This window comes from Manis pentadactyla, chromosome 13 (genome assembly GCF_030020395.1).
Source record: "Manis pentadactyla isolate mManPen7 chromosome 13, mManPen7.hap1, whole genome shotgun sequence".
Taxonomy (NCBI): domain Eukaryota; kingdom Metazoa; phylum Chordata; class Mammalia; order Pholidota; family Manidae; genus Manis; species Manis pentadactyla.
This window is the reverse complement of record NC_080031.1, coordinates 104,403,499-104,429,532: the sequence shown is the minus strand read 5'-3', so window position 1 is coordinate 104,429,532 and position 26,034 is coordinate 104,403,499. Positions and strand designations below refer to the sequence as shown.

General features: G+C 44.1%; 1 protein-coding gene across 1 annotated transcript in view; it reads right to left on the bottom strand.

The window, feature by feature from the left end:
- Positions 1-1,814: 1,814 nt before the first annotated feature.
- Positions 1,815-26,034, bottom strand: part of KCTD16 (potassium channel tetramerization domain containing 16) — a 245,964-nt gene continuing 221,744 nt past the window's right edge. Inside the window, exon 3 of the mRNA XM_036894988.2 lies at positions 1,815-3,983. Coding sequence (XP_036750883.2) covers positions 3,529-3,983 — 455 coding nt within the window. The 3' untranslated portion in view covers positions 1,815-3,528. The remainder of the gene's footprint in view (positions 3,984-26,034) is intronic.

Below are 26,034 nucleotides of genomic sequence, written 5' to 3'. Positions count from 1 at the left end.
ATATCTGAGAATCAGAGTTTGGCCCCCAGTAAGGGAGCTGGTGTCAAGTAATTCTGTAAAAAAAAAACAAAAAAAAATGCGCCTCTTCTTTTTCTCACTGGTGCATGTTTTGCTTGGCAGAGACAAAGGATAATCAGAGAGAAATCTAAGGCTCAAAGAAGCAGAAGTAATCCGGAAGCACAGGCAGTAGCAGTAAGATGACCCAAATGCACAACACACATCTGTGCCTAGGGATAAAGGTGACTTGGAATCAGACAAGGCCAGCTGAAAAGTGAAAAACCTCATGTGAGCTCACCAAAATGAACTGGCTGGGGATAGACACAGGTATGGAGGAATAAGGAGTGAAGGGGTAAGACTTGTGCATCGTCCCCTTTTACTTTAATTCACCATGCATGCATTTCCAGTAAGATAACTGCCTACAGCTGCCAAGGATAACATCACTGCATATTGTGGAAGCCACTCCACTCTGCTGTTTGACGGGCACATCTCAGTTCATTATTTTCCTAGCAGGAGGAGGGGAGCACACTACCACAATGATCTAACAGATTTATTTTCCTCTCTTCCCCTTTTCCTGCTGAGCACAGATCACTCCCTTTTTGATGGTGGATAGAGAACTTTAAATGTGTTTCTGACTTCAGGAGACTCCACTGCCTCTACAGATGACCTTCCCACGCTCACCGAGTTTTAGCATTGCAGGATCTCCCAGGAGGCAACCTAAACTGAGGCTCTACACACGATTCCTCATTCATTTGGCCAATTGGATGCTATTAGTTTTTTCGTCTGAGCAAATTATGGCCTTGTCATAACTGATATTCAATAAGCAACCCATGCATGTTATTCTGTCCAGAACTGAACTGAAAGTTCTTACAACTATATTGAGTTCAGGGAAACAGGCCTAAATCATGGCGACTGCCAGGGCCAGCAGGACATTTAATCTGGGAACTCACACAGAATTCATGTCCAGTGTTGCAGGCCACGGAGACCTCACTGAGCAGCTCCACTCAAAGTAGAGCTGAAGACTTCCACTCACTCAGTGCCTCCTCAGAGCCTCTTACTCACCGGGTCTCTATTTATCTCTATACAGACTCCCATACAATGTTTTTGTTGTCTTAGCTATTTGGACTCTTTGGGGTGGGTGTCTCTAGGGCTGGCCCAGATGAAACTTGTTGTTTTGATCAGATTTCCTACCATGAGTTTTTTTCACTGGGTGTGTAAAGAGTGCTTAAGCAAGAAAAAAAAGAATTCATGACAGGTCAAGGAACAGAAATAATGCATGAACATTTTCTTTGCAGTGTTTAATGTCTTATTTAAAGAATATAGTAAAAGCAGTAGATTAACTGCCATCTTGCTAGTTCTCCAATTCTTACGAGATGTCTCTATCCTGATGCCACGGCACTCAGGTCTGCATATAGGAAGTTGGGACTTTGGCCATTTTATGCAGACTCCGCAACTCTTTGACAGCATTGCTACTAAGGCCATAAGAACCACTTGATCCAGTGAGTTGGGTACTATCTTCTTGACCCATTAAATTCTGTGATTTTTTTGCAGGTTCCTCTATTGTTGGGGTGACAATATTTGGATGTGATATTAAACAACATTGAAAAGAATGAAGACATATTGAAAGGCTTTACAAAGCTATGTAGTAGTTAAGATCAAATGCCTGCTAATATATTACACAAAAGAATACCACTTCAATTCATAAATAATAACTCTCTTGACAACTCAACTCACCAAATGAACTTTCTGCTCATTTAGGTAAAACTTTAAACTCCATTTGCACTATCAGTACAAGAAAACATTGGCTGAGTCTGACATCCAGGTGCGAGGGCGAGAATTACAATTCAGAAAGACATCCATAAACTAATGGGCCCTAGTAACAGGAATCACAACAAAACCTTTCACATGATAAATGTGCGTCAGTGAAATATTTCAAAAGGAAGCAAATGACTATTTTTCCCTCCTACAGGTATCATCCAGTTTGCCTTTATTACCTGTGATATATGTACACAAACATGCACACACACACACACAAAAAAAATTAGGAGTGCTTGGCACACAACTAATGATTGCCAAATTATTTTTTCATTTCCCACTGAAATGCATCAGGCATGCTGCTAACAAAAACTGGCCTTTTAATCTTCATTCACCACCAGTCTACTCTTGGTACCTTAATAGAATACAGAGTCATGAGAGGGGAGGGCTATTAGTAGTTTCCTTTTGGTTGTGTTCATACAGGTCAAGGATGTAATTAAGAAAGATAGTTTAGATAGGCAAAACCTTAATTTTGGAGCTCTAGTTACTAGTTGGGTTATTCAAAGACATCAGAAAAATGGACCACCAAATCCCAGCATCCCAAAGGCCAAGGAAAGGCTATGAGAAAGTAACAATGCAGCTCTGGGTGTCAACAAGTCATGAGGAGTTACTAGGTGGTGTGTGGAGCACGATCCCCGCTTCAACAAAAGGCTGGGGCCTTGGTCAAGCACCTGGGTGGTGGTCTTACTTCCACAGCTACACAGGGATGCAGAGAGAGGGAAGTGGATGATGTAGAAAGGCCGTGCCATGAAAACACAGGCGGGAAGAACTCCGAAAACATTGACAGAAGGAAGATAATTCAGCTCAGGGTAGAGCAGGCTGAGGGTGGGGTCATTTCATAGGAATTTTTGTGGAAACGAATGTTTGTTTTTTTTTAACACAAAGTTTGACTAGCTCTTGTCACCCTCTCCTAGTGCAGAGAAAGAGCAATGAAATGGAGCTTGAAGGTGTCAATTTCAAAATAAGGAAGACACTTTATTGATGAGGAGGGTTAGGAAGCGTTGCCAAGAGAAGCAGGGAAATCTTCCCAGAGGACTGTAAGAATCGAGCAGAGGCTCATTTGTCTGAAATGCTCTAAGAGGTGCTACGGGGAGCAGGGAATCCCCCTTAGGGTATTAGGGCCCCTGGGGTCGTGTGCACTGTGTGTATATACAGACGTTGTGTTCTTGTTGCACAAATACTCATGCATACAGAGTCAATATAAACTGGCACATAATAGATTTGAGTGAAAAGTCATATAAATCAGCCAATCCCCCCAGACCCCGTAAACAAAGGGAAAAGGAAAATTAAAAAAAATAATCCAAACATGTGCCGTTGGGCCAGATCTCTTTCTACCACAATCTCTTTCAGAGGAGAGAGGTAGAAGATGACAGAAAAACTCAGTTTGGGATAAATGAGTCCCAAGGCCTCTCAGCTACCGTTAGGTAGCCGGCTCTCCCTACATATAGGACACTCAGCGCATAGGACCAAGGCAATACACCAGCAAATAACCAGAAGAAGATTTTCTTATGCTTCCACATCTGGAAAGAAATCTACCCTGTGGACTGACATGTTAAGGTGAACTAGGTAAACAGGCAGTAGTAGTATGGACGGGCCATTGTGTTCTCACAAATGTGCATTGTTAGCTGTTGGTCTTTTCGACTCTGCATCTCTTTAGGACGCTTACTTCCAAACGGGGACACAGCCCGCCGTTTCTCCCACCCCACCCGCCCTCCCCTATAGGCGATACTTCCGCAAAAGTTCAGATTGCCAAGGATGTTTTCTCTCGGGAAACCGATCTGGAATTTTGATCTTGAGGAAATCCTGGATGCATTTCTCCAGCTCTTCCTCAATGGAGAGCTTTTCCTTCGCAGCTTTTTTTCTGCTGCTCATGTTCGACTCCCTGGAGCCTGACGTCAGAGTCCGGAGCAGGTCGCTTTTCCGCCGCAGCTCCGACTGCTGAATCAGCTGGACGGGGCCCTTCTTGACGGGGCGGTCCAGGGTCTGGATGTTGGTCTGGCGTGTCACGGGCCCGCAGATGACCGTCTCCTGGGGAGAGCTGGCCTCGGACTGGCTGTCGCAGCTAGAGGTGGAGAGGTCGTTGCAGGACGTGCCGCTCTCCCCTTCTTTGTCGCCCTTGCCGTTCTTGCAGCAGCAGTCACAGTGCGAGGACGACCACCTGGAAGGCTCACCTGCAAGGAAGCACAGGACCCAAGGGGTTAATGGCCGCAGCGTGGCGTGCGCACACACACGCATGCGCAACCCTGTCTTTAGAAGCAGCGGGGAGGCACGCAGGATGGAATGCAACCGGGGAGCCCAGGAGCCGGGTGCACTGCTGGGAGGCAGTTATAAAGGCATGCTGTGTAAGAGGAGATTTAGTATAATGCTTGAGCCCACGGGCATTGGAGTCCAGCAGCTAGTCAGCTACACCATTTACTAACCTCGTTACTTTGACAGACCCCTTAAATTCTCGTCTGTGAAATAAGGAAAATACTTTTCCTACCTACCTAGACATATAGGTGGGATTCAGACAAGTCATGCAAAATTCTTAACACAGTATGTGGCACACACTAAGCACTCAATAAATGCTAGCTGACTTTGCTGTGGCTGATGGTAAACCCTAAACCAAGACTCTACATTATTGCAGTCAGGTGCCGTAGGGGTAGGCTGTAAGAATGGAATGACAGCTATCAGCCAGGTGGGGCTCACTTTGTGCAGCCCCCACACAAGCCCTGGGCACCCACCAATGCATCAGATCCTCATGATGATTTTATGAACACAATAGCTCCACTCCCAGTTTTCACAAGGAAATCAAGACCCTGAGAATTTGCACAATTTGTAAATGGCAGAGCTTGGATGTGAATTCACATCTCCCAAATACCATAATCAAGGCAATTAACCATTTTTCTTCCATTTGCCTGTCTGTAAAATTACTTCTCTTTCAAAACAGTGTTCAAGGTTCAGTCTCTCTCTGAAGTTGTTGTTCACCTCTCCTCAGAAACACTTGTCATTTTTTTCCTCTGAATCATGGTTTAATTTGTAAGTGCTATTATTGCACACATCACAGTTCGTTAAAAATCTTTGTTACCTTATGCATCTCAGCTACTATACGATGAGCTTTCTGAGGTAGGCACCATGAAGTGTTCATCCATTGCTGTAATCTTAGCAAATAGCTTATTAGGGCACAGTGCAGAAATTCAGTAAAAGACCATATCCTAAAAATAACTTTTAAGTACCTGGATCCAGCCACACCTGAAGCTAGGCCTGTCAGTGGACTTTTCAGTTATATTGTTCACTACATCATGTTTAAGCTAGTGTGACCCCCTTTCTCCCTATTCCCCCACATCTTGACTCACAGCATGGCATTCAGCAACATGGAAGCAGAACCAGTTTTCAGATACACAGTTGGAGGCCCCCCCAAACTAGACAATCCACAATCATGGCACAAAGCAATTCCCTAAACATAAGTCACTTCTCCCAGCCTTCCACTCTCTGAAGAGCCACAGCCTTCCTGAGTCACGAACTTGATGCTATTTACTGAGCAGATGTTATACCCAGGGCACTTACATGGTTCATTGCACTTAAGCCATGAAAATAAAAGGAAATTAATCCTGTGTATGACATCAATATTAAAGAGAAGAATAAGGTAATGTCTTCCTATGTTTTAGAAGAGACCCAGTTTTGATTTACACTATATTTTATGTTCATAAGTAACGAGTCACATTAGAATAAGACCCCACTTACTCATCATTTCTAATATGGTCAGCGTAGAGGACTTCGAATGGAAACGTTAGGAAAGTTATGTCCTGTCTTCTTATAAAATACCTGTCCTCTACATATCTAATGATTTAAATATTTATCGCAACTTAGACATTGTTCTACAGGGAGTGAAAAAAGTAAAAAGTCTCTGTAATTCACAACTCCGAAAGTATCTCTAATGTGTACCTACTCTTCCAAACCACTTTATAAAATGTGACTGATTACTTACTGTTTTTATATACCCATTAAATGAAATGAGACAATCCAATTAGCCAAAAGGAAATCTCCACAGTAGTAAAGCCCTAGCTATTCCAGACTATTGCAAATAACTACCTTCCGTACGACAGAGAAAGTGTTCCACATGTACCAGCTGGTGACTGGAAATATCAGCAACAGAAAATGGCTTCTGTCTGCCGGCCCAGATTCGGAGGGGGTACTTTTCTCCTTCAGGAAGCAGACTGTGCATCTGCCTCTCCAAACCTGGCCGTTCTTACACTAACAGGACTCGATACAGAAATGGCTCCAATGAACTGGGTCAAGTAAAAGTAATCACATCAAATTGGAGCTGCTCTGGTTTGATCCTTTTTGAGAAAAGTTCAGAAACTGAACTTAGCCTTTAAAAAAAAAAAAAAGAAAAGGAAGGGGAGAAAGAAAGGAACATTAACTATGTGCTGGGATATGCTTGCCCATTACCATAAAATAAGAAGACACAATATTTTGGCCATTAACCCTGCCAAGCCCATGGAAACGCATGCCGGTGATTTTCTACCCAAGACTTACCTTCCCCATGGAAAAGCCATTCCATTCGGTGGACTTGGAGAGAAGTGTGAGGCTTTTCTAAAGGCATTTTAACAACACAAACACCATCATGTGAGGGCGCCCTGTGTATTCATGGGGAAATCTGCATGTAGCCCTCCATCCATGACCAAGCCAAGAACCTGGACGGATGCAGCTCTTTCCTCCCTGAACTGCTGGGAAGATCATGGATGTAAATGTCAGCTGGGATCCTCCAGCTCCCAGGCAGACAAGCAGAGCTTTCCACTTGCTCTAGGCACTCTCCCTATTAAAGGGAAATCGAACAACTTAGTTCTTATGCAGTCTGTGATAGCACCACGTTTCAGTATTTTATGAGAAACGTTTGAATGTTTTACCATTTTGGCAAGATAATTCATAAGGTAGTTCCTGAAGTCTATATACTAGGTTGAAATCAAGGGAGATGATGAGATTAATATAGTCCATCTGGAGAGGCTGTGTGAGCAGTCCTTATGAAATTTGAAAAACAATCAAATGTGAGAAGATAAGCACCCTATTTCTGTTTTGGAAGCATCACCTGCCTGATTACCCCCTTTCCAAGAACTTTACCACACAGAGGCTTTAAACCAGAACACAGAAGTAACATATGTGGCTGCCAGACCCTTTTGAGGCCCTTTACAATCCACCAATTGTAGTCCTAGAAAGTGTGGAAGTGTCTATGAAAGGTTAATTCTGCAACTCAAGGTATTCCAGAAACCCCCCAATTATAGCAAATAATGATCTCAGAAATACCTTGGCTCTTCAAACTGCAGCATGCTTTTGCTTGCAATTTGCTGAGGTTTCAAAATTGGCTGGAATAATTTTCTCCGTTTGAGGAGAAAATAAGTTACAATTGTTTAGCCAGATCCAGGGAGAGAATTGTTTCATTCCAAGGAAGTCCGATTTATTGGTATTAAAAAACCAAAAAATCTCCTACCTATTGGGCAACCTCATTTTAAAATAAACCATTGCTGAATTTGTTGGATATTATATCATTTTAGGTGCTTAGCACATAAGAGAGGTTTGATAAATGTTTGATGAATGAATGCATGAGTCAAAAGCATATGCTGAATTTTATCAAGTTGATAATAGAGCAGATTTCAGGCTCCAGGGTCTGGTGCCACAATTTGCTGGATTAGATAAATTACTTCACCTCTCTAAGCTTCAGTTTCCTCATCTGAAAAATAAGGCTAATAATCGTAGCCCTAGAATAGGAAAATTAAATGAGATTGTTAATGTAAAGGCATTTCGTGGTTTATGTCACCCAATAAGCATTCCATTCACTCGTACATATTTGTTCTATTATAAGCCAGGCTCTGATCTACATTAACAAATCAGGAGCTTAGTAGATAGGATTATTATAGTTCCACCAATATGCTATACAACCAATTTGTGGCTCTGGCTGGAGTATCTTGCTAGGAAGAACAGAGGCTATAACTGGTCTTGTCAGAAAAATGCACACTGAGTATTTAGTAACGTCTAGCCCTTGGTGTGGGAGCGCCTAGTAACCACAGGCAAGCACAGTGTGTGACGCACAGTGTGTGGCCAGGGCACAGTTTTGGAAGGAAGTTTCCATTACAGTGCAGCACTTAGAAATCCACAAACGGATGAGTCTTCCAGGATAAAAATTTACTTGAAGACGCACCAAAGACATTTAACCCCAGAGCCAGGAGGAATTTGTAGTTTGGATTCAATGGGGAGGGGCAGGAAACACAAATGCCTCCAGTTCTTCAGTCCCCATCTTCCGACACCCCACAACCTAGAAAAACGGAGGGTCGTCAAGCACACTCTGTGCCTGGACTCAGCCCCTTCCCACTGCAGCCGTATCTGCAGAAGTCCGGACTGATAAAGAAGGAGTAAAAGAGCAAAGACTAGGGACTATTTCTCCCCTATGAAAAATTCAAACTGAGCTGAGTGAAACATGACTGAGCAAACTCACAAAGCGCTTATGCATTTGTAAAAAGTCAGCTCTGCCATCTACCCGCACTTCAAAGCCTCCACCTGCTAATGGTCGTGAACACGATGCACGTCATTTACAGCAGCTGCTGGGAAAACTGCTTTCCCCTGTCTTCTCTGTCAGTGATGTAGGAGCCTGCCAGTCTGGAAGCTCGGTGGCCAGACTTAATTTATTGAGGCGCTGAAAGACTTTCTGGGTATCTCAGCTGAAAAGTCAATCATGGCCAAATTGATATTTTTATAATTCTGCTAACCTTGGAAAACATATTGTAGAGTGGAGATGGGGAACAGGAAGGCTGTGCAAGCTTCTGAGGACAAATACATCTTCCAAGCTAACCAACGTGACTTCTTGCACCAGGTGACCTCCCCTGCTATGGGACGTTTGGCCTTGCGTGGTCCTCCTGGGGCTCCTTATTAAGAGGTGGCAAGTCTGGGAAGAGCGGACAGTGAAGCCATGCATGCGTCAGTCCAGACCAGTCAGGAAAACAGACATTCCACCCGTCACCTTACCAGGGAGATGTTAACAGAAGGGTTTGGTCGAGCAGATATGAGAGGAGTGAAAATGCAAAAAGGTGGCCCCAAAGGCCCGGAGAGTGACAGAAAGAGGTGGCTGCCACACTGAGGGATGGGGTGACAATGAAAGGGATGAGGGCATTAGAACTTGGAAGGCTGCAAGAGGCACCCTGTGGAGGGGGAACGCAGGCACAAGGAGAGGGCATGCTGCCTGCTGGCCCTGCTACCTCTGAAGGGGCCTGGTTCTGGGAACCATGAAAAAAAGAAAAAATGGGGAATTGGGACCAACTGCTTCTACGGTAAATAAAAGCTGTGCTGATGCTGACGAGCAGCAGGCGGACAGGCGCCCTTCCTCCCGGGTCTTACATCTTCCCGAGCAGCCCCTTCACACAGAACCCAACAGGCAGCCAGCTGGGCAAATGCCAAGCGTGGTCAGCGGCTCCCGGCTCCAGCCACACAGCAGAACAGAGAGGGCTGGGTTTGGAGCGGAGACAGCAGCTTAATAACTGCACAGCGACCCTGCCAGGGATGCCGAAGCAAAGAAAGCCATGGCACGGACCTGCTGGCACGCGAGCGTGACCGGAGGAGCCGGGAACTGGAAATGAAACCATCGGCTGACGTCAGGCCCTGCCCTGGGCCTTCGGGTTTGCATTTGCTCTTCCCTCTGCTGGCAACACTCGTTCCTCTGATTTTCACCTGGTCACCCTATTTGTCCTCAACAGTTGGGCTTATTTAAACGAGGTCACTATGACCTCGGTGATGAAGACACGGGGACACGGGAGGAACCGGGGGGATGGCAGTGGAGGGACCCAGCGCGTGGGGAACGAGCACCGCCCTCCGCTTTGCCTTTCCCAAGGCCTCACTACCAGTGACCCGCTTGTTTGCTCCAAGGCCCAGCCCTGTCCTGAGCCCAAGAACGATGTGCAGGAAGCCAAGCTGAATTTCTGCTCAACTCCAGCCTGAGGGTGAAGGTGTGAAGAAGGAACAAAGCATGTATAACGGAATCCAGCTCTTCAAGGAGAGCAAATGGAAATTTGCAAGAATATCTTGTACGACCTAGCTGTCCAAAGAAGCATACAATACTTCAGCCTTTCTAAACAAAAGGGTTTTTTAACCTTCAAAAAGGAGAGATGAGCGGAAACAGCAGTTTCTCAGAGGCCTCACCTATCTATCCCGCCCCTGCTCTAAGCCAGCCCCACCTGCAGCCCGTCCGGTTCCCACCACCACAGCGTGTAATCCTGGAGGCGTTTCTCGGCTTGTTCTCCACAGCCCGCTCCAGGGCCTGACTTGGTCCCCTTCTGAGTCCTAATGCCCGCTCCAGGCCACACGCAGGCCGGGGTTCCGGGGCACAGGGTAGATGCTCAGGAAACATCTGCGTGATACACGAATGGGAGAGGGGATGGAGGATGGGCATGGAAAATAATTTGTGGTTCAAAGTGTGTGATGAACAGTAAGCCTCCCACCAAAAAAATAAATAAATAAAGTAAAATAAATAAAAATCTGACACGCAAATGTAGTTAGAATGGAAGGTATTTAGGCATATCACTAGATGTTTAATATGTATGTGATAAAAACATGCTAACTGACAGAGATACTGTGGCAAAACCCACAGGCCTCCCTAGAATTAAATACCTATATACATACTTGAGTTGATCATCCCTCAAAATGATTAACATTAGGAGACCCCTAAGGGCATTGTACAACCTCAGTAAAAACGGACTTCCCTTAACCATTCAACCACGGTCTCCAGGCGCAAGGGGCGCCAGGGTGCTGGTGTTCAGACGCACAGGGCGTCTCGCTGGACAGAGTGAGGCTATGATTTGTATAATACAAGAAATTCTGAATTCTGACTTCCCGGCCTACTCCTCTTTCAAGTGTTCCCTGATGACACATTTATCTCATTTTCCAAGTCCCTTTTTGGCCTTTTCTTGCTTTCTTCATCCATACTGCATTTTCTCCTCCTAGTCTCAGCATTTTTGAGCTAATTACTGTTACCCAAGAAATCCTTACTCGCCTACTTCACTGGGAAGTTCTGTGGCACATTCTGGTGCCTTTTCATACCCAATCCTCTCCATCCTGACCAATCCCTTTTACATTTTTTCACTAATTTTTCCTAAGCTTGAATAAATCCCCCAAACAAGCCCCCCTACAACAACTCTCAAGCAATAGCTAAGGATTTTTTTTGTCTCTTAGAATGAATTACACATGTAATTATTAAAGGGCTTGTTTTTTCCTTTTTCCAGTAAAACACCCATTTTTTCCTTTAGGGAACAGACCCTTCCCCATCTCACACTGTCCTGAAAGGACTGTTGACCATGGTACCATGCCTGGCCTCCGGGGAGGACATAAGGCCCACATGTGAACTTGTCATCTCCCAAACAACCTCAGTGGGTGATCCAGGCAGGACATGTGATGCCAGCTAGGTGAATCCGAGTCCTCACGGGACGGTTCTGCTGGGACTTATGGGTAAATATGTTCCATGAGGTGGGAAGTTGCTCAGCTAGGAGGGTATGAGTTCACTGGTCATCTTGCTACCAGCTGGAACGAACATTCATGCAGAAAGAAGCCAAGCAAGACAGAAAAGCCTAGAAAATACTCAAGAGACAGAGCCCCACATCGAGCAGTGCCTCCAGTTGGCCCTATCCCTAGGCTTATAATTTTATAAGCCAAGAAATTTTCTTTTTGCTTAATCTATCAAGAGTTAATTTTGTGTTACTTGTGAGAGCCTTGAACACTACATCAGATTCACATAAACATATGTGATGTCTGTCTAGTTCACCTTGTCATCCTCTGAGCACTGTGCAACTCTGGCTCTAGTGCTTTGGGGGACGAGTACTATCACTTTGCTCTGCTATTTACAGGTAACTTGTTTCTGCTTGAGAATGGTAGCTTCTTTACTACACTAGTCCCAACAAATGCGACTAACACGCTCAAGAGACATACCAAAGCTCGCTTGCCACCTGTTGTACAGTTACCCAGCAGGGACTAAGATAATAGCTGTACCTCCAAAACCAGAAATTTAACATCAGAATAATAGACATACCTTACTGAGGACCCCCTATGTGCCTATTATTGTGCTCAACACTTGGCATAATTGAATCTTCACAATACTTCTATTAGATGGATATTATTCTTCTTTCCATTTTATGGAAGAGGAAACTGGGGCTTAAAGGGTTAATACCTCATCCAAAATTAGAGTTGACAAGTAGCAAATTATGAATTCAAATCCAGTTATCTTTTAATCCAAAGGCTCTCCTCTTCTTAGTGGACACATTATTCAGTATCATGAGAATTTTCTACTAGAGATATTTAAAGGGTTCAAGTGTTGACCTTAAGACATGATAGTCCCAGTGATTTCATCCTTCAGTAACTTTTAAAAGTAATCAAATAATTGAACAACTTGAAAATCCAGCTTTTCATAAGCGTTTTATCATTGTATTTATTTAACGAAGCTCAGCTCCCTGCCCTGAGCCCACTGGAAAGAACTGAGTATGACAATGTGAGGGATGAAAGGTCACTGGTGTTCCACCCGATATGTGGGGCCTGTCACACCCCTACACCACTCTTCAGGGGGCTACCAGGCTGTCCTGAGAGCAATCAGCAGTGTTTGAAGTATGCACGTTAATCAGCACAGAAAAAAAAGCCCTTTGCCAGTTAATAAAGATACAATCTTTTCAAATACTGCTTAACGTATTTTCTAAAATCAATCAATATGTGATACAAAGGGTGAAAAATCAAATCACAATAATCAATGGCTTATTGGCAAATGCAACCCAAAATTTCTATTGCTCCTCCTAGTAAAAGATTTTTAAAAAGCCATATAAACCTAGAGCAGTTGTACAAGCACTAGAACCCTGTGAATTTTATGAGAATCACAGATAAAAATAAAAGAACTGCCTTAAAACATTTATAAGACATAAACTACTTTGAAGAGAGTCGGAGTTAACCAGAGAAATTTGGATAGTGAGAAGCCAGTCAAGACGGTGACAGAGAACTCACTCACTCTTGGCAGGCCCAGGCAGGACACAGGGAGACCGTGAAGGGCTCTCGAGGCCACTGAGTGCCCTTGTTTTACGATGAGGAGAGAGAACAGGGCCCAGTAGTTAGTGTCAGAGCCCAGCTCAGGTCTGGACCTCACCAGGGATGCGGCTAGGAAAGTGTGGGGCTCTGTGGTAAATTAAACCCAGCTGGACAACATTCCATTACCAAACAGGCCAGCATCTGGCAGAGAAAAGCTCTCAGGGGTAGCCCGTTGCTGAGCACACTGAACATGAACATGCAGGACAGAACAGGCTGGAGAAAGTGGATTCCCCCAACATGACCACACACTTAACGTCACAAGAGAAAGAGAGAGACAGCAAACACACGAGCGAGCGGCTATGTGATGATCACACCAGCCGACGTTTACACCTGCCCAGTGCCAGACGCAGGGCTGCACACCTTCCCTGCATCATTGCTGAACTTCCACAATCAGTGAAGAGATAAGGAATCACAGTGCCTGATTCCTGCATCCGAGGTGAGCAGGGGGCTAGGGAGGGCAGACTTCCCCAGGGACCAGAGAGGCCGACACTCCATCACAGACATGGACCCAGAGTGGACATCTAAAAGGGCTTATTTTAAACTACACACACCTACAGGGTGAGAGTAAGCCTGACACGTCTGTGCGAAGGCGCACACAACCAACTGCCTTCCAGACACTCTACGGCCGTTCCTGAACTCGGTCCACCTGACACTGGGGCTGACTAATCCTTTGTTGGGGGGCCTGTCCTGTGTGTTGGAGGATTTGGCCTCTGCCACCTCCCTCCTCAGCCAAGACAACTCCAAACGTGTCTCGATATTGCCAGTGCCTCCTGGATGGCAGAGTCACCTCCCATCGGGAGCCACCGACTCAAGGGAATAGTATTCCAATTTTGTTAATAAGGGAACAGAACTTCATAAACTTGACAGATTTGCCTGTGAATCACAAAGCGACTAAAAGTGAAGCTGGGACTTAATGTTGGGTAGCTCTGACTCCAGGACCAATGCCTGCTCCTCACTATGTTGTGATGCTCCTGTGAAAAGCTCCCTTTCTGCAAGGAGTTTATAGACCAAAACCCAACCATCCTACTCACAGTGAGTTCCAAGAGAAGCCCAGGGACAGGAGATGAAGCAAACCGAACTGCAGGTTCACGTTCCATAAGATGGAAGGAACACGGCATTTTCACCAGCTATCTTCAGCTACCAGAAGAGGAAGGAAGATTCAGCTCTGCCTGAACATGTATCTCTGCTAATCGGCCACTGATTAATTACTCTTCTTTAATTAGGATTTCAAAGTGAGACGAAGGCAGCTTCAACCATGGATTTTTCCCTTATGGCCACAGCCTATATTAGCATCACGCAGTAATAAGACAACATGAAATTGTTCGCTCTGTGCCAGGCATCGCCCTGCACCTCCCTTGCAGAATCTCATCTGAGATCCAAAACGCACCTATGAAGCGGCTCTACTGTTGCTCCCCTTTGACAGTAGAGCTGATGTGAGGCACAAAGAAGGGAAACAACTAGCCCAAAACCTTTACAAGAGAAGCTGAGATGCAGAGATGTGGGCAGCCCAAACCCAAAATTTCCATAGCAAGTCAGGCAATAAAGCCCAGTGGTTCAGAACTCAGGCTTTAGAATCAAAGAAAGAGGACGAGAACAAAACTCTGCTGATGACTTGTGGTCTCCGCATCAGAAAGTACTGGAAATAACAATGCTTGTCCGGTAGGGGGTGAGAATTGAATGATATTTGGCCACAGCATGATCAGAGTACCTATAATATATCCAACGCCCACTGAACGGGCTTAAAAGGTAACTGGTTACTTTGATACTCAAATTCGCAATGTTAATATTAGTCACAGTTGTGAAATCTTTAAAAGGTAATCTCAATAATGACCACTTAATAGGTAAAATCTTGTTTCTTCTGTGTTTCTTTCAATAGTCTATCCAAAGCCCATCTTCATATTATTTAACCAATAATATGTTTCCTACTCTCATCACAGGCTGTCTAGCAAAGAATTGATTCCATTTGCGTAGATTGATATTATTTAGGAAAACATTGCTGATAAGCAAATCCATTAATAGACAAATCTTTCTCCTATTGTCCCAGCACACAATTTACCCCCTCTTTCAGGAATTCTTGGTGCCACTGGATAAATTGTGCACTGGGACAATAGTTCATTGTTAGACCTTAATATATGATTTTCCTGTTTTTCTTGTCACATTAATTACACACAAATGCACAACATCACATAACTGCCCAACTTACTCTGATGAGAAGAAATACTCTTCAATGTGGAGCCCACCATTACCTCCACGGTTAATTCACTTAAAACAGGTTTTCAACTGGTTTGACAGATATTTCCAATGAGCAATGAAAGTAGAAGAAGCTACTAGCAAAAACGAGCACCAATGATTTCCAGAACAGAAGGGATGAAAAATAAATATCCCTCTGATAACCATGGGGAAGTTACATTGAGAGAGATTTGAATTCTACGTTGCTTGGTCTCCAGTTACTAACTATATTCTTCTCTGCGTTGATGATTAGATCCTTAGTAAAACACTCTTAATTGTTAATACTCAAAAAATAGGTGGGAAAGAGCTTTGAAAGAAGAGAAGCAGAAGAACAGTGTAAGGGTCCAATTTCATTCCTGTGCATGTGGCTGTGCAGTTTTCCCAACACTACTGAAGATACTATCATTTCCCCATTGAGTATTCTTTGGTCTCTTGTCAAATATTAGTTGACTATATAACCACGTTTGTTTTCTGGGCTCTCGATTCTGTTGCATTGGTCTGTAGGTTGGTTTTCATGCCCATCCCACACTGCTTCGATTTCCATCACTTTGTAATAGAGTTTGGAATCAAGAAGTGTGGTTGGTGCCTCCAGCTTTGTTCTTCTTTCTCAAGACTGCTTTGGTTATTCAGGGTCTTTTAAGAATAAATTTTAAAAATAGACTTATTTTTCTATTTCTGTGGAAAATGACATTGGAATTTGGATTTGGACTACATCACGTCAAAATGGATTAAAGGCTTAAGTGTAAGACCTGAAACTATAAAACTCTTGGAAGAAACACGGGGACTATATCCTTGACAATCGGTTTCGGCAACTATTTTTTAGATGACACCGAAAGCACAGGCAACAAAAGCAAATATCGGTAAGTGGGGCTACAAACTGAAAAGCTTCTGCACAGCACACATAGCAATCAACAAAATGAAAAGGCAACCAACCTATGGAATGGGAGAAAATATTTGTAAATCATATAGGTGATAAAGGGTCGATAGCCCAAATACATGAAGAACTCATATAATTCAATGGCAAAAAAAAACCCAATCTGATTTAAAAATGGGCAGAGGAACTGAATAGACATTTTTCTAAGGAAGACACACAAATTCCCAACAGGTACACGAAAAGGTGCCAGATGAGGAAAAGGCCCGGGTGAGGGGAGTGGGGATTAAGGCAATGAATTAAACTTGGGTCTGTAGAATATCCAAATCGATAAATCCTGATCTCCTGCCTCATAAACACTATTTCAAATCATCTTTTTCCCCACGCTTCTCTAATTCCAGAAAGACCAGTTTGTTTCAATAGTTCTCTGTGATGTGCACGTACTGTTGCATAAGTAGCAACATGGTGCAAAACAGAAAACTGACCTCAGCAAAGTAGATACAGGATATGTTACATTTTTTATAAGAAATTTAACTTTACTTACGTTAGTCTTGTCTCCCATTAAACTATAAATTCCTGGAAAGTAAGTTTCCATTTGAAACAGAGATGCTGGCTAAAAATTATGTTCATTCTACTTTGAAAAAGATTTGAGAAGAGCCATGACTTAGCAGGAGATGAGAAATTATGAAACCTCCAGTTTGTACAATACTTAATAAATGATACAACTATTTCCATTCATTATATCTCATTTGATCCTCACATTCTGTACTCAGTCCTCAATTAATATTTGATTGCTCTATGACACTCCCTAGGCAATGGATACATAGCTGGCAACAGGGATTTTACATTCTGATAAGAGAGATCAGTAAAAGAGAGTGAAATTTCAAGTAGTGATGAGGGCTGTGAAGAAAATAAAACAGGATAATGTGATGTAGTGAGCTGGGGTGAGAGGGCTGATCAGTAGGTAGAGTGGTCAGATGGCATCTCCTGACAAGTTGGTATCTGAGCAGGGACATAATGCCCTAAAAGAAGCCAGCCTGTGAAGATCATGCAGAAATCATTACAGGCAAGAGGAACCTCAGATGCCAAGGATCTAAGGTAGGAATACGACGGCACGTGCAAGGAACAGAGAGCTGACCTGCGTGGCTCAGATGTGGTGGGAGAGCAGCAGTGATAGAAGATGAGGTTAAAGAAAGAGACAGGGGCCAAATCACAAAGGACCCCAAAGGCTGCAGTCAGGAGTTCAGATTTTAATACCAGGGTGTTAAGAAGGATGGTTTTAACGGGAGAATTACATGATTGAATTTGTCTTTATTACAAGCTTACTCTTCCTGATCTCTAGAGAATGGGTTGTAGGTAAGCAAGGACGGAGGGAGGGGAGCCGTTTAGGAGGCTCCAGACAGGAGATGACGGCGACTTCCCGGAGAGGAGATGGAGAGTAGGGAGCCCATAAGACACGTTTCCCATTTTATAGACAAGGAAAGTGAGGCTCAGGAAAGCAAAGGATGTGTCTAAACTGGGCATTAGAGTGGAGAATTGTTCTATTTATAAATCTAGTTCTCCCTTATGCCATAGTTGTGTCATTGATTGACAGCCAATATATTGATCATTCAAACCTGCAACAGTCAAAACCGGTTTGGACAGAAAATAGGCTTGCTGGCCCCAGCTCTATTCTGTATATCAGAACATGCTTAGTCCTGCCGATCTGCACCTGCTGGGGTTGTGTGATTGACTTCACAAACGAGGAGCCTGAGTTTAATTCTACAATCAAGAATCATCATATTGTTTGTAAACAATGACAGACTATGATAAATACGCATTCTGGTTAATTACTGCCTTCCCGTGCACTGTCTTCACTTTCTCATTTCCGTCATCCTGTCACGTCTTAATACCTGATTGTGTGTCTCTGCATCAGGGAGAGAGAAAATAGCTGCAAACACATCGAAATGCAGGGAGACGGCCCTATATCCTGTTGGGTCCTTAGGAACAGGAACCAAACCTGCAGCTCAAACACTCGTGCAAATTAATAGGTTTTCAGTGTGTTCAGCTTTCTGTCATCCCTTTGGTTTGCACATTAGGTTTCTACTCAAGGAACAGTTTCTAATAGGTTCCCATTAGAGCCCAGCTCCTGAAGCTGGTTAGTAAACAAGTAGTACACCAAGTTCCACTGAGGTCTAACACATCTGGTTTCTTTCTTCTTTCTTTTTTTAACAGAAGGACCAAGGAGTGGTTAGTAAACATTCCAGGACTGGGTTCTTTTACCTACAGAATGACGGCCTCTGCAGCAAAATTCTTGGAACAGAGATGAAGCCTCCATCTGGTTTGTTAAATACCAACCGTTCACATATGGTGTGGAACAGGTGTTGTATAAATCAAGCAGCAGCAGACGAGAAACCAGTTTCACCTGGTGGTGAAGAGCATGGGCTGTGGCATTAGACAAACCTCAGTAGGAGTCGTATTTCTACTTAGCACTTGCGTGACTTGAGCAAATTGCCAAACCTCAGCCACTGATTGGCTCACCTGCAAAACGGAGGCAGTAGCCGTACCTGCACGAGGGGGCTGTTCAAGAAGTAAACGCAAAGCGCTCTGCGTGGTGCTCGGCCCCCGAAATGCATACATTTGTTACTGTTGTTACCAGCTCTTCTTACTAAAAATATGTTAGCATTATTGTATCACTATATCTTATATTTATATTGTAAATGTAATTACATATTGTTATATATACAGTATGAACTTTCTCCCCCCATCATTACGGTTGGCCCTGACGTACTCTTACCAAATCAAAGTCCGTCCGCCCAACCCACAGTTGAGTGAGAAGATGACTTGCCTGGGTTTCAGGATGCAGTGGGGGTCCTGAGGGAAGGGGCCTTCTTTACGCAGAGAGGTGGCACGCTGCCCCAGTCACAGTGGGACACCTGCGTCCCTGGCCCTGATCTCCCAACATGTTATATGGCCTTGGCCCAATTCCTAAAATCCATGTTTTTTGCTCATCCCTGATTTTGACAGTATTTTACCCTCCTTGCTAGGTTCTCTCTGTCAAATGAGAACACTTATGAAGACATTTTGCAAAATAATCACAACATATGAATTTGAGGCAGAATCTGTATCTTTGGTATTATTATCATTCTTACTGTCAGCCCTTGGTTTGGTCTCACCAGCAGTGGATAATTCTCCTTAGCCAGACAGACGAGACTCTGGAATTCTCCCCTTGATCTGGTCTCCAGCCGGCTGTGTTTATTCCTTAGTGTTTGTGCATGAGGTCCCTTGCCTCTCTGACTTTACTCAGTTATCCCTTCTACTGAAAATACCTTTCTGGTCCCCTCTCCCTTTGCCTGGGAAGCCAGCTCACCAGCAAAGAGTCAGATTGGTTGCACCTCCTGCGGAAGTCTACTTTCCACCAGCCCCAAAGCCCCCAGAGGGCAAGTGCCTGACCCGTCCCCTCCCCACCCCGCCGCGGGCGTTTCCCTGGCACTGACAGTTTATGTTGTACTCTGACTGCCCCTACACCAGACCCCAGGCCTTGCCAGCTGGGACCATGCTTTTCATCATCTATCCTCCAGAAGGGCACAGTTTTTGGCATATAAGGGCCACCCCACCCTGGTCATTCGAGAGAGCAAATAAATGAAATATCTTTTAATCAACTAGACTACCTGACCAAAGATGTATTAACTACTCATTACATTTGAATACATTTAGTCCAAGTGATTACGGCCTTTCCATTACAAGTTGGGCGTCATCTGAGCACAGCTTAATTTGTTTTCTCAGGTATCTCACTTGAAACTTGGACTTCACTTCCATCTATGGTTGTGTGCATATTGTATTTAGAGACTGTCTGCATTCCCCTCCTCTCAGATCTTTAAATATCCCTTTTGAATACAAACAGTCTGTGCGGCATGAGGTGTAAGAGAATATTCAGGGAAAGATGATAACAAAATGTCTATCTTTTCAAATACTCCTTAACCGTCATTACAAGAGGTTGGCTTTTGTGTGCCTTTTACAACCACCAGGAAAAAAGGGATAGAGTGTAGTCTTAAAGACACTGCTGGAAAAATGAATTCAAAAACCTAGATCTACCAGCTATGAATGGATCGGTCAAAAATACATTTGCCAGTTAAATGAAGTCATCGAATCGTGCATTAAGGAAAATAAATAGTAAACCTGAGACCTGGCAATTCACCTTCCTCAACTGAATGCAAAACAGCCAGAGAAAGTTTGATATTCAAATTGCATCATAATGTGTCCCTGATGAGCCCATCCTGGGCTAAGCTGTGCGTCTGTCTACAGGGATGGGAGTGAGGGGACAGACTGAATGCAGAGGAACGAAGTGACAGGGCAAGTCAGAGAGAAAAGAAAAAGTATATAGTAAGTTGAGAGCTTGTGTTTCACTAGTGAATTCTGCATAAAGGAAAGCGCACGTGTATTTTAAGTTAAAAGGTTAGTATTAAAGGTTGAAAAATCATACAGTATTCCAATACTATCCCTACTATCCAAAACCCCAACAAAACTACACTTTTTGTTTGTTGTGTGTGGAAGTGGAAACATGTAGAGTTAAAAATAGTAAAAACATATAAAGAATTGAAAATGGTGAATGTATGTAAAGAATCCTAAGTGCCTTTTTTAGATACACCTAGAGATAGGGTTAAGTTCCAAAATCATACCCCTGTTCCCATCATTTGAGGATGATGTATATTCTATATACCTATTACTATGAGTAGAAAATCATGCCAGTTTGGCACAATTATAAAATGGCAAAGAATGAGACGAGGCAATGGCTTGCAGTTTATCTTCGAATCAAATTTGCATCGTCGGCACCTGGATTGCTGGGCGCAGGTCCCTTCTGAAATGGTGCTGCTATAGGAGAGCCAGCAATGGGGCAAAGGCGTCCTTGTGCCCGGGGACCCCAACTCTGCACAGGCTTTCGCAGAACGATGCACCCGCAAGTTATGGAAGAACCTTTCTTAAAAATCACAGGCTGTCAAAGCCTCAACTTCAGTGCTTACCTGCACTCTCTGAAACTGCTGGTCCTACCTAGAAACGCCCTTTCCCCTCCTGCACCCTGCTGCCAGCCTCTGAAGCTGCTCCAATCCCTTGTTCCCGGCTCAGCCCTCAGGGTCAGTCCATTCTCCCAACCCAGCGTCCCCCCTCCCACTGTGGGTTCCACTAATTGCGCCCTAATCCCGTGGCTTAGCCTGAGGAATCCCTGCAGCTGGGCCTCGCCCCCCGCACCCCCACTCCACACCAAGCTCCATCACTAGAGAGAGTCCTCACTGAATGTCCTTCCCTGGCTTTTCCTTCCTGCTCTTGGTCTCCAAATGCTCTGCCGCTGTGACCTGTGCCACAGCCAAGAATGCTCCATTATCTAGCAAAAACAGCTGCTGTTGCAGAAAGTGAACGCGCCTCCCTCTTGTCATACGGTGCCGGCCATCACACTGAGCAGCCCCCTCAGGAGGGCAATGGACTCGGGCTAAGCGAGGAGGAGTCTGGCACTTTGGGAGGAAGGGGCCGGGCAGGAGCCAAAGGCGGCTGAGTGAGTGGGTTGCCTCCCCTCCACCTGCACAGATCCCGTGACCTCATGGGGCCTTCCAAACGCCGAAGCTGCACCCACCACCTCAAAGCTTAAAGCCCCCGAGAAGCTGCAGAGTGTGAGCTTCAGGGACCAGAGAGTCTTGTCTCTTTACTCCACTGCTGTGTGCTCAGTGCCCAGAAGGGAATCTTACACGGTAGACCCGCTGCCAAGGGCGTCAGGGTAACGCCTTGGCCGCTGTCTCTACCACCAGCCCATTCCAGGGAAGCTTAGGCTGAATTTCCTCTAAGTCATCACCAGATATTTCATGATGTTTTTCTCTTATTTAGGAAAAAGAATGGCAACAAAAATAGTAACTTTTACCTACGTCCTTAGTGAGGCTGAACAAAGACGTCCCTGCACTTTTTTCAGAATGATGGATCCCACATTATCCCAACAAAACAGGTGTCTGCCGCTTTTAAAGTTTGCATGAGAACCATGTTCAAAAGGTTTGCCTGCTTTCCAGGCAGTGGTGCTTCTGAGGAGCAGAAGGACTGGTGCTGAGCACCCAGTGTGTCTCCACTGGGGGAACCTGAGAGGGTGCTGGTGTCGCTGGTCATGTGTGCCCAGAAGCAACTCAGGAGGAAGGGGGAAGAGCATTTCACTCTCAGCTCGGGTGCAGATGCCTGGCTGTGAACAAAATCCCTGGGGGATATGGTGAGGGGTCCCCATCATCTCAGATATTTGAGAAGAAAAAGGAGGGAATCTTCAGCAGGGGGTTGAAACCGCTGGGCAACTTCACAACGTGGTGACCCCACCGTGAGTCACTACAGGGCTGGGGTCTGTGACAAAAGGGCCGGTCAGCTCCTGGCTGGTCTCTGCATTTCTGGTGACTTGAAACTTCCGGGGTGTGTGTGTGTGTGTGTGTGTGTGTGTGTGTGTCTTCATTTACTCGTCACCATCTCTTCAGCAACACAATGAAGCCTGGGCCTGATGCTTTCTTAAAAGCAATTATAATGTAGCCTGACCCAGAAAAAAAGACATATTTCTGATTCATGCAAACAAACTCCTGCCGGAGTAAGGCACCCCCCCCCCCATCCCCGAGGTTAGAAGAGTTTCCTTCCCGATGGTGAGTTAGCAGGGAGGGGTCTTTGTGTGTGGAATCCCATGACTTCCCATAGAAACTGTAGTGTCTTTAAAGAGCTTCTGATATATCTGATTAGGACCCTAACCACCAATTTTTGCATTATTTTTATGAATAATGCTTCGTAGATTTTATGTTTATGTAATTGCAGAAATTATGTGCAAAAAAAAAAAATAACCATTCACAGTTTGGGTACTTCCTTCTTTTAGTTGGTTAAAAGCAGCAGTGGCACTCCCTGGGTACTTTCAGGGGCAGCGGGTGGGTAGTGCTAATAACTGCCGAGCAGAGATTCTCTCATAAAACACAAAGTTGATTTGTACCAGGTCCATGTGAAAAAACAAAAAATACGAAGTGGACACAGGTACTTCTGGTTTTATGAATGTTTTGATTTTTATGGAAGATATGGATGATATTTTAAACTCCAGTTCTTTTTCTTTTTAAGATAATTTTTACTGAAATAAAAGAGTAAAAGACTGTTCAGATGAGTAAGTTCCTGAGTTCAAACTTATACAGCAAAATAATAATGCATAGCACAGGGATTTAAGATCGAAACAGAGCTGACATGCCCATGTGCTTGGGGGCCTACAGATTCCCCATTGATCACACTATTAGAACAACGCTGTCAACTTTCTCAACAGAAGAAATCTGAAAGTCCAGGCATTCTCACCAAGCCATGTCTCACCCCAGTCTGCTAAATGCACTGCACTTTCTGGGCTCGGTGTTACCCTGACAGCTTTCCATGAGGTCACACTGGGTGGAAGGGGGGCACCTCAGAGACCTTAGAGAATTAACTCTTGTAAAGCATTGGTATGTTTAAAAACCTCAGTCCTACTTTAAGGCCAGCCCCAAACTGGCAGATTCGTTAGTAGAGTAGATAGGAGACTTTGATCCTCTTCTGCCAAAAAAAATACTTCTTTCACTGGGCGCTCCAGAATTCTACCCTGATGAAAATAATAACACCAACAATGATTACTCAATGCCTAATACTTTATTAGTGGATTTTATATAGCTATTTCACATTTTACTCTTTATCCTGTGAAGTAAATGATTCTTTTTTCCATTTGCCAAATTAATAAATTGTGATTTATATTCATGAAGGACCTTTCCTAAGGTTCCACGGTCAGTATGGGCTCAAACTGGGGGCTCCTGGCGCTACATCCTATTGTCCTGCCCCTGTTCACTTCCTTGCCCCTCCCCCCCAATCCCCTTCCCTCCTAACCTCTTTCTCTTACTGTATTAAGACTAACCAGGCATATCTTCTGTATAATTCATCTCCTCCCTCTGCCTCAAATAAAGATTATGTGTCACTGGGTAAACTGCAACCCTTAAGTCTGTACTGTGTTGAGGCTTCATTCTCTGTCTTGATTCATCAGTCCTGTTCCTTGAGATGGGTTAAATTTTGCATACTGTGTTCACGCCCAGATTCTCTGAGAATTTGCCACCCATTCCATCTCAGGATCCAAAGCTCCTCTGTACCAAAGGACCTCTTGGAGGGTGGAAGGCATCATGGTCCTAAACACGGAAGTGGTGTATCTTTCCACTCACTCTGATCAATAGGCAAGTATTTAGAACCAGCTAAAGGCTTAGATGGGAGATAAGAGAGAAGTGTCCATTTGTAATCCCAAAGAGAACAGACCAAGAGAAATTTATATGCTGCAACTAACAGTTTCGCTCCTACGTCTAGAGTGTCCCTCTCCAACGCCCTCCTGAATATTCACCCTGCTAAGGGACACGTCTGAGGTCCTTTTCAGTTAGTAAGGATGTTCGAGAGGAGTTTCTCAGAATACCCGCTTCTGGGGCCAGGGGGTTGACGTAATGAAACCCCACTTGCAGATCGCCTCGGGAAATGCAATGCATTCCCGTTCCAAGTACAAAGTCCCTCAAATTCACTTTGAAAATTTGCTTAGAGTCCAAATAAATCAAACTGGAAGACTTAATTATGAAATCTCAGAGCTGGTCATGAGGATAATAAAGTGTCTGGGCTTCCGTTATAGAGGTGTTAATATTTTAGCAGCTCTTAACTGCCTGTGTCCTATTTCACAATTCATGATTCAAGTTTGATTTCAAGGGGGGGCTTCCAAAAGAAAAGGGAGGTCTGTGTTTCAGTCCCTTGTTCTCGCACCGGTGTGTCCTTTCTAACATGTAATTAGTGTCTCCCTTTAGCTAGTATCTCTTGGTGGGAGCAGAAAGCAGCCATCAAAGAGCTGAGGCCTGTGGGGTGGCCTGGTCCACGCCACACAAACACAGACAGAATCTCCAACGGGCCTTTGCTTATCCTCCTGTGCCACCTACTCCAGGTATAGGTTGGAGAATAAAAGTAATTTGAACAAAATGACTACCCCGCTCAAAGAAAAATAGAATCCTCTCTCCCCTTTAATTGGGAGTCATAACTTGAGACCTCTGCAGAACGGAGGACTGAAAGAAACAGGTCACGTTGCTTGGAGAGACTCTTTAGTTTCTGCTGTTCAGAGGAAAAATATATGAAGAGTAATAGATTCTATAAATCCCTCAATAGAGTCTTAAAAAAGGAAGTCTCTACTATCTTAGCAGAAAACTCTTTACAGTTAACTTCTTTAAATGTGTATGTGCACATAGGTAGATATTCATTGTAAGGAAACCAGAAAAATCAGATAAGGACGCTGAAAAACTTGAACCACATGTAATTCCATCACAAAGAGGCAACTGTGTTGAGTGTTTTGGTGTGACTCCTTCTAGACTATCATCGTCTGTCACAATGGTAAAGATGAATCTATGATACTTTTTTTAAACAGCCTTATAGTGGTTCACCAGCTGTACCAGAAGCTTATCTTATTTCAAACCAAGATGAGTGGCTTCATGTCTCCTGGGACCTAATGTGATACAATAAAAGCCATTAGGAAAAAGTGGTTTCTCATTTTTCCTAAGGGTAGAAGCATTAAGAAAAGGAGATTTGATTAAGAGAATATGGAGACAAATCAAAATCTTTAATCCAGGGCTTCGTTGTTTGGAATCATGATTTAATATAAAGCAGAAAGTCTCCTAAGGGCTGTCATTTAAAAAATATGCCTGCTCTTGTCCCTGATGCTGTTTTAATGCAACCACTGATAAGAAGCCACTCCTCACAATACCAGAACCAGACCAAGCATATTTTAAAGTGGCAGGTTTAATTTCCAACTTCAGCCTCAGTATTATGAATATAAATCATCACCTGGAGAAGAAAACACCCTATAGAAGCCCTGGTCAGCAATTCATCCTTCTCAATAAACTTTTCCAAATAACAAACCTAGTTTCCAGGAATTCACAGACATAACCAGAGAGCCCTGAAGACTCACCTCCAAGCAAGAACTGGTTTGTATTCTCACACTGTTAGGATTCACAGTGTTGAGCTCAGTACAACAAAAACCTAAATTTACATTG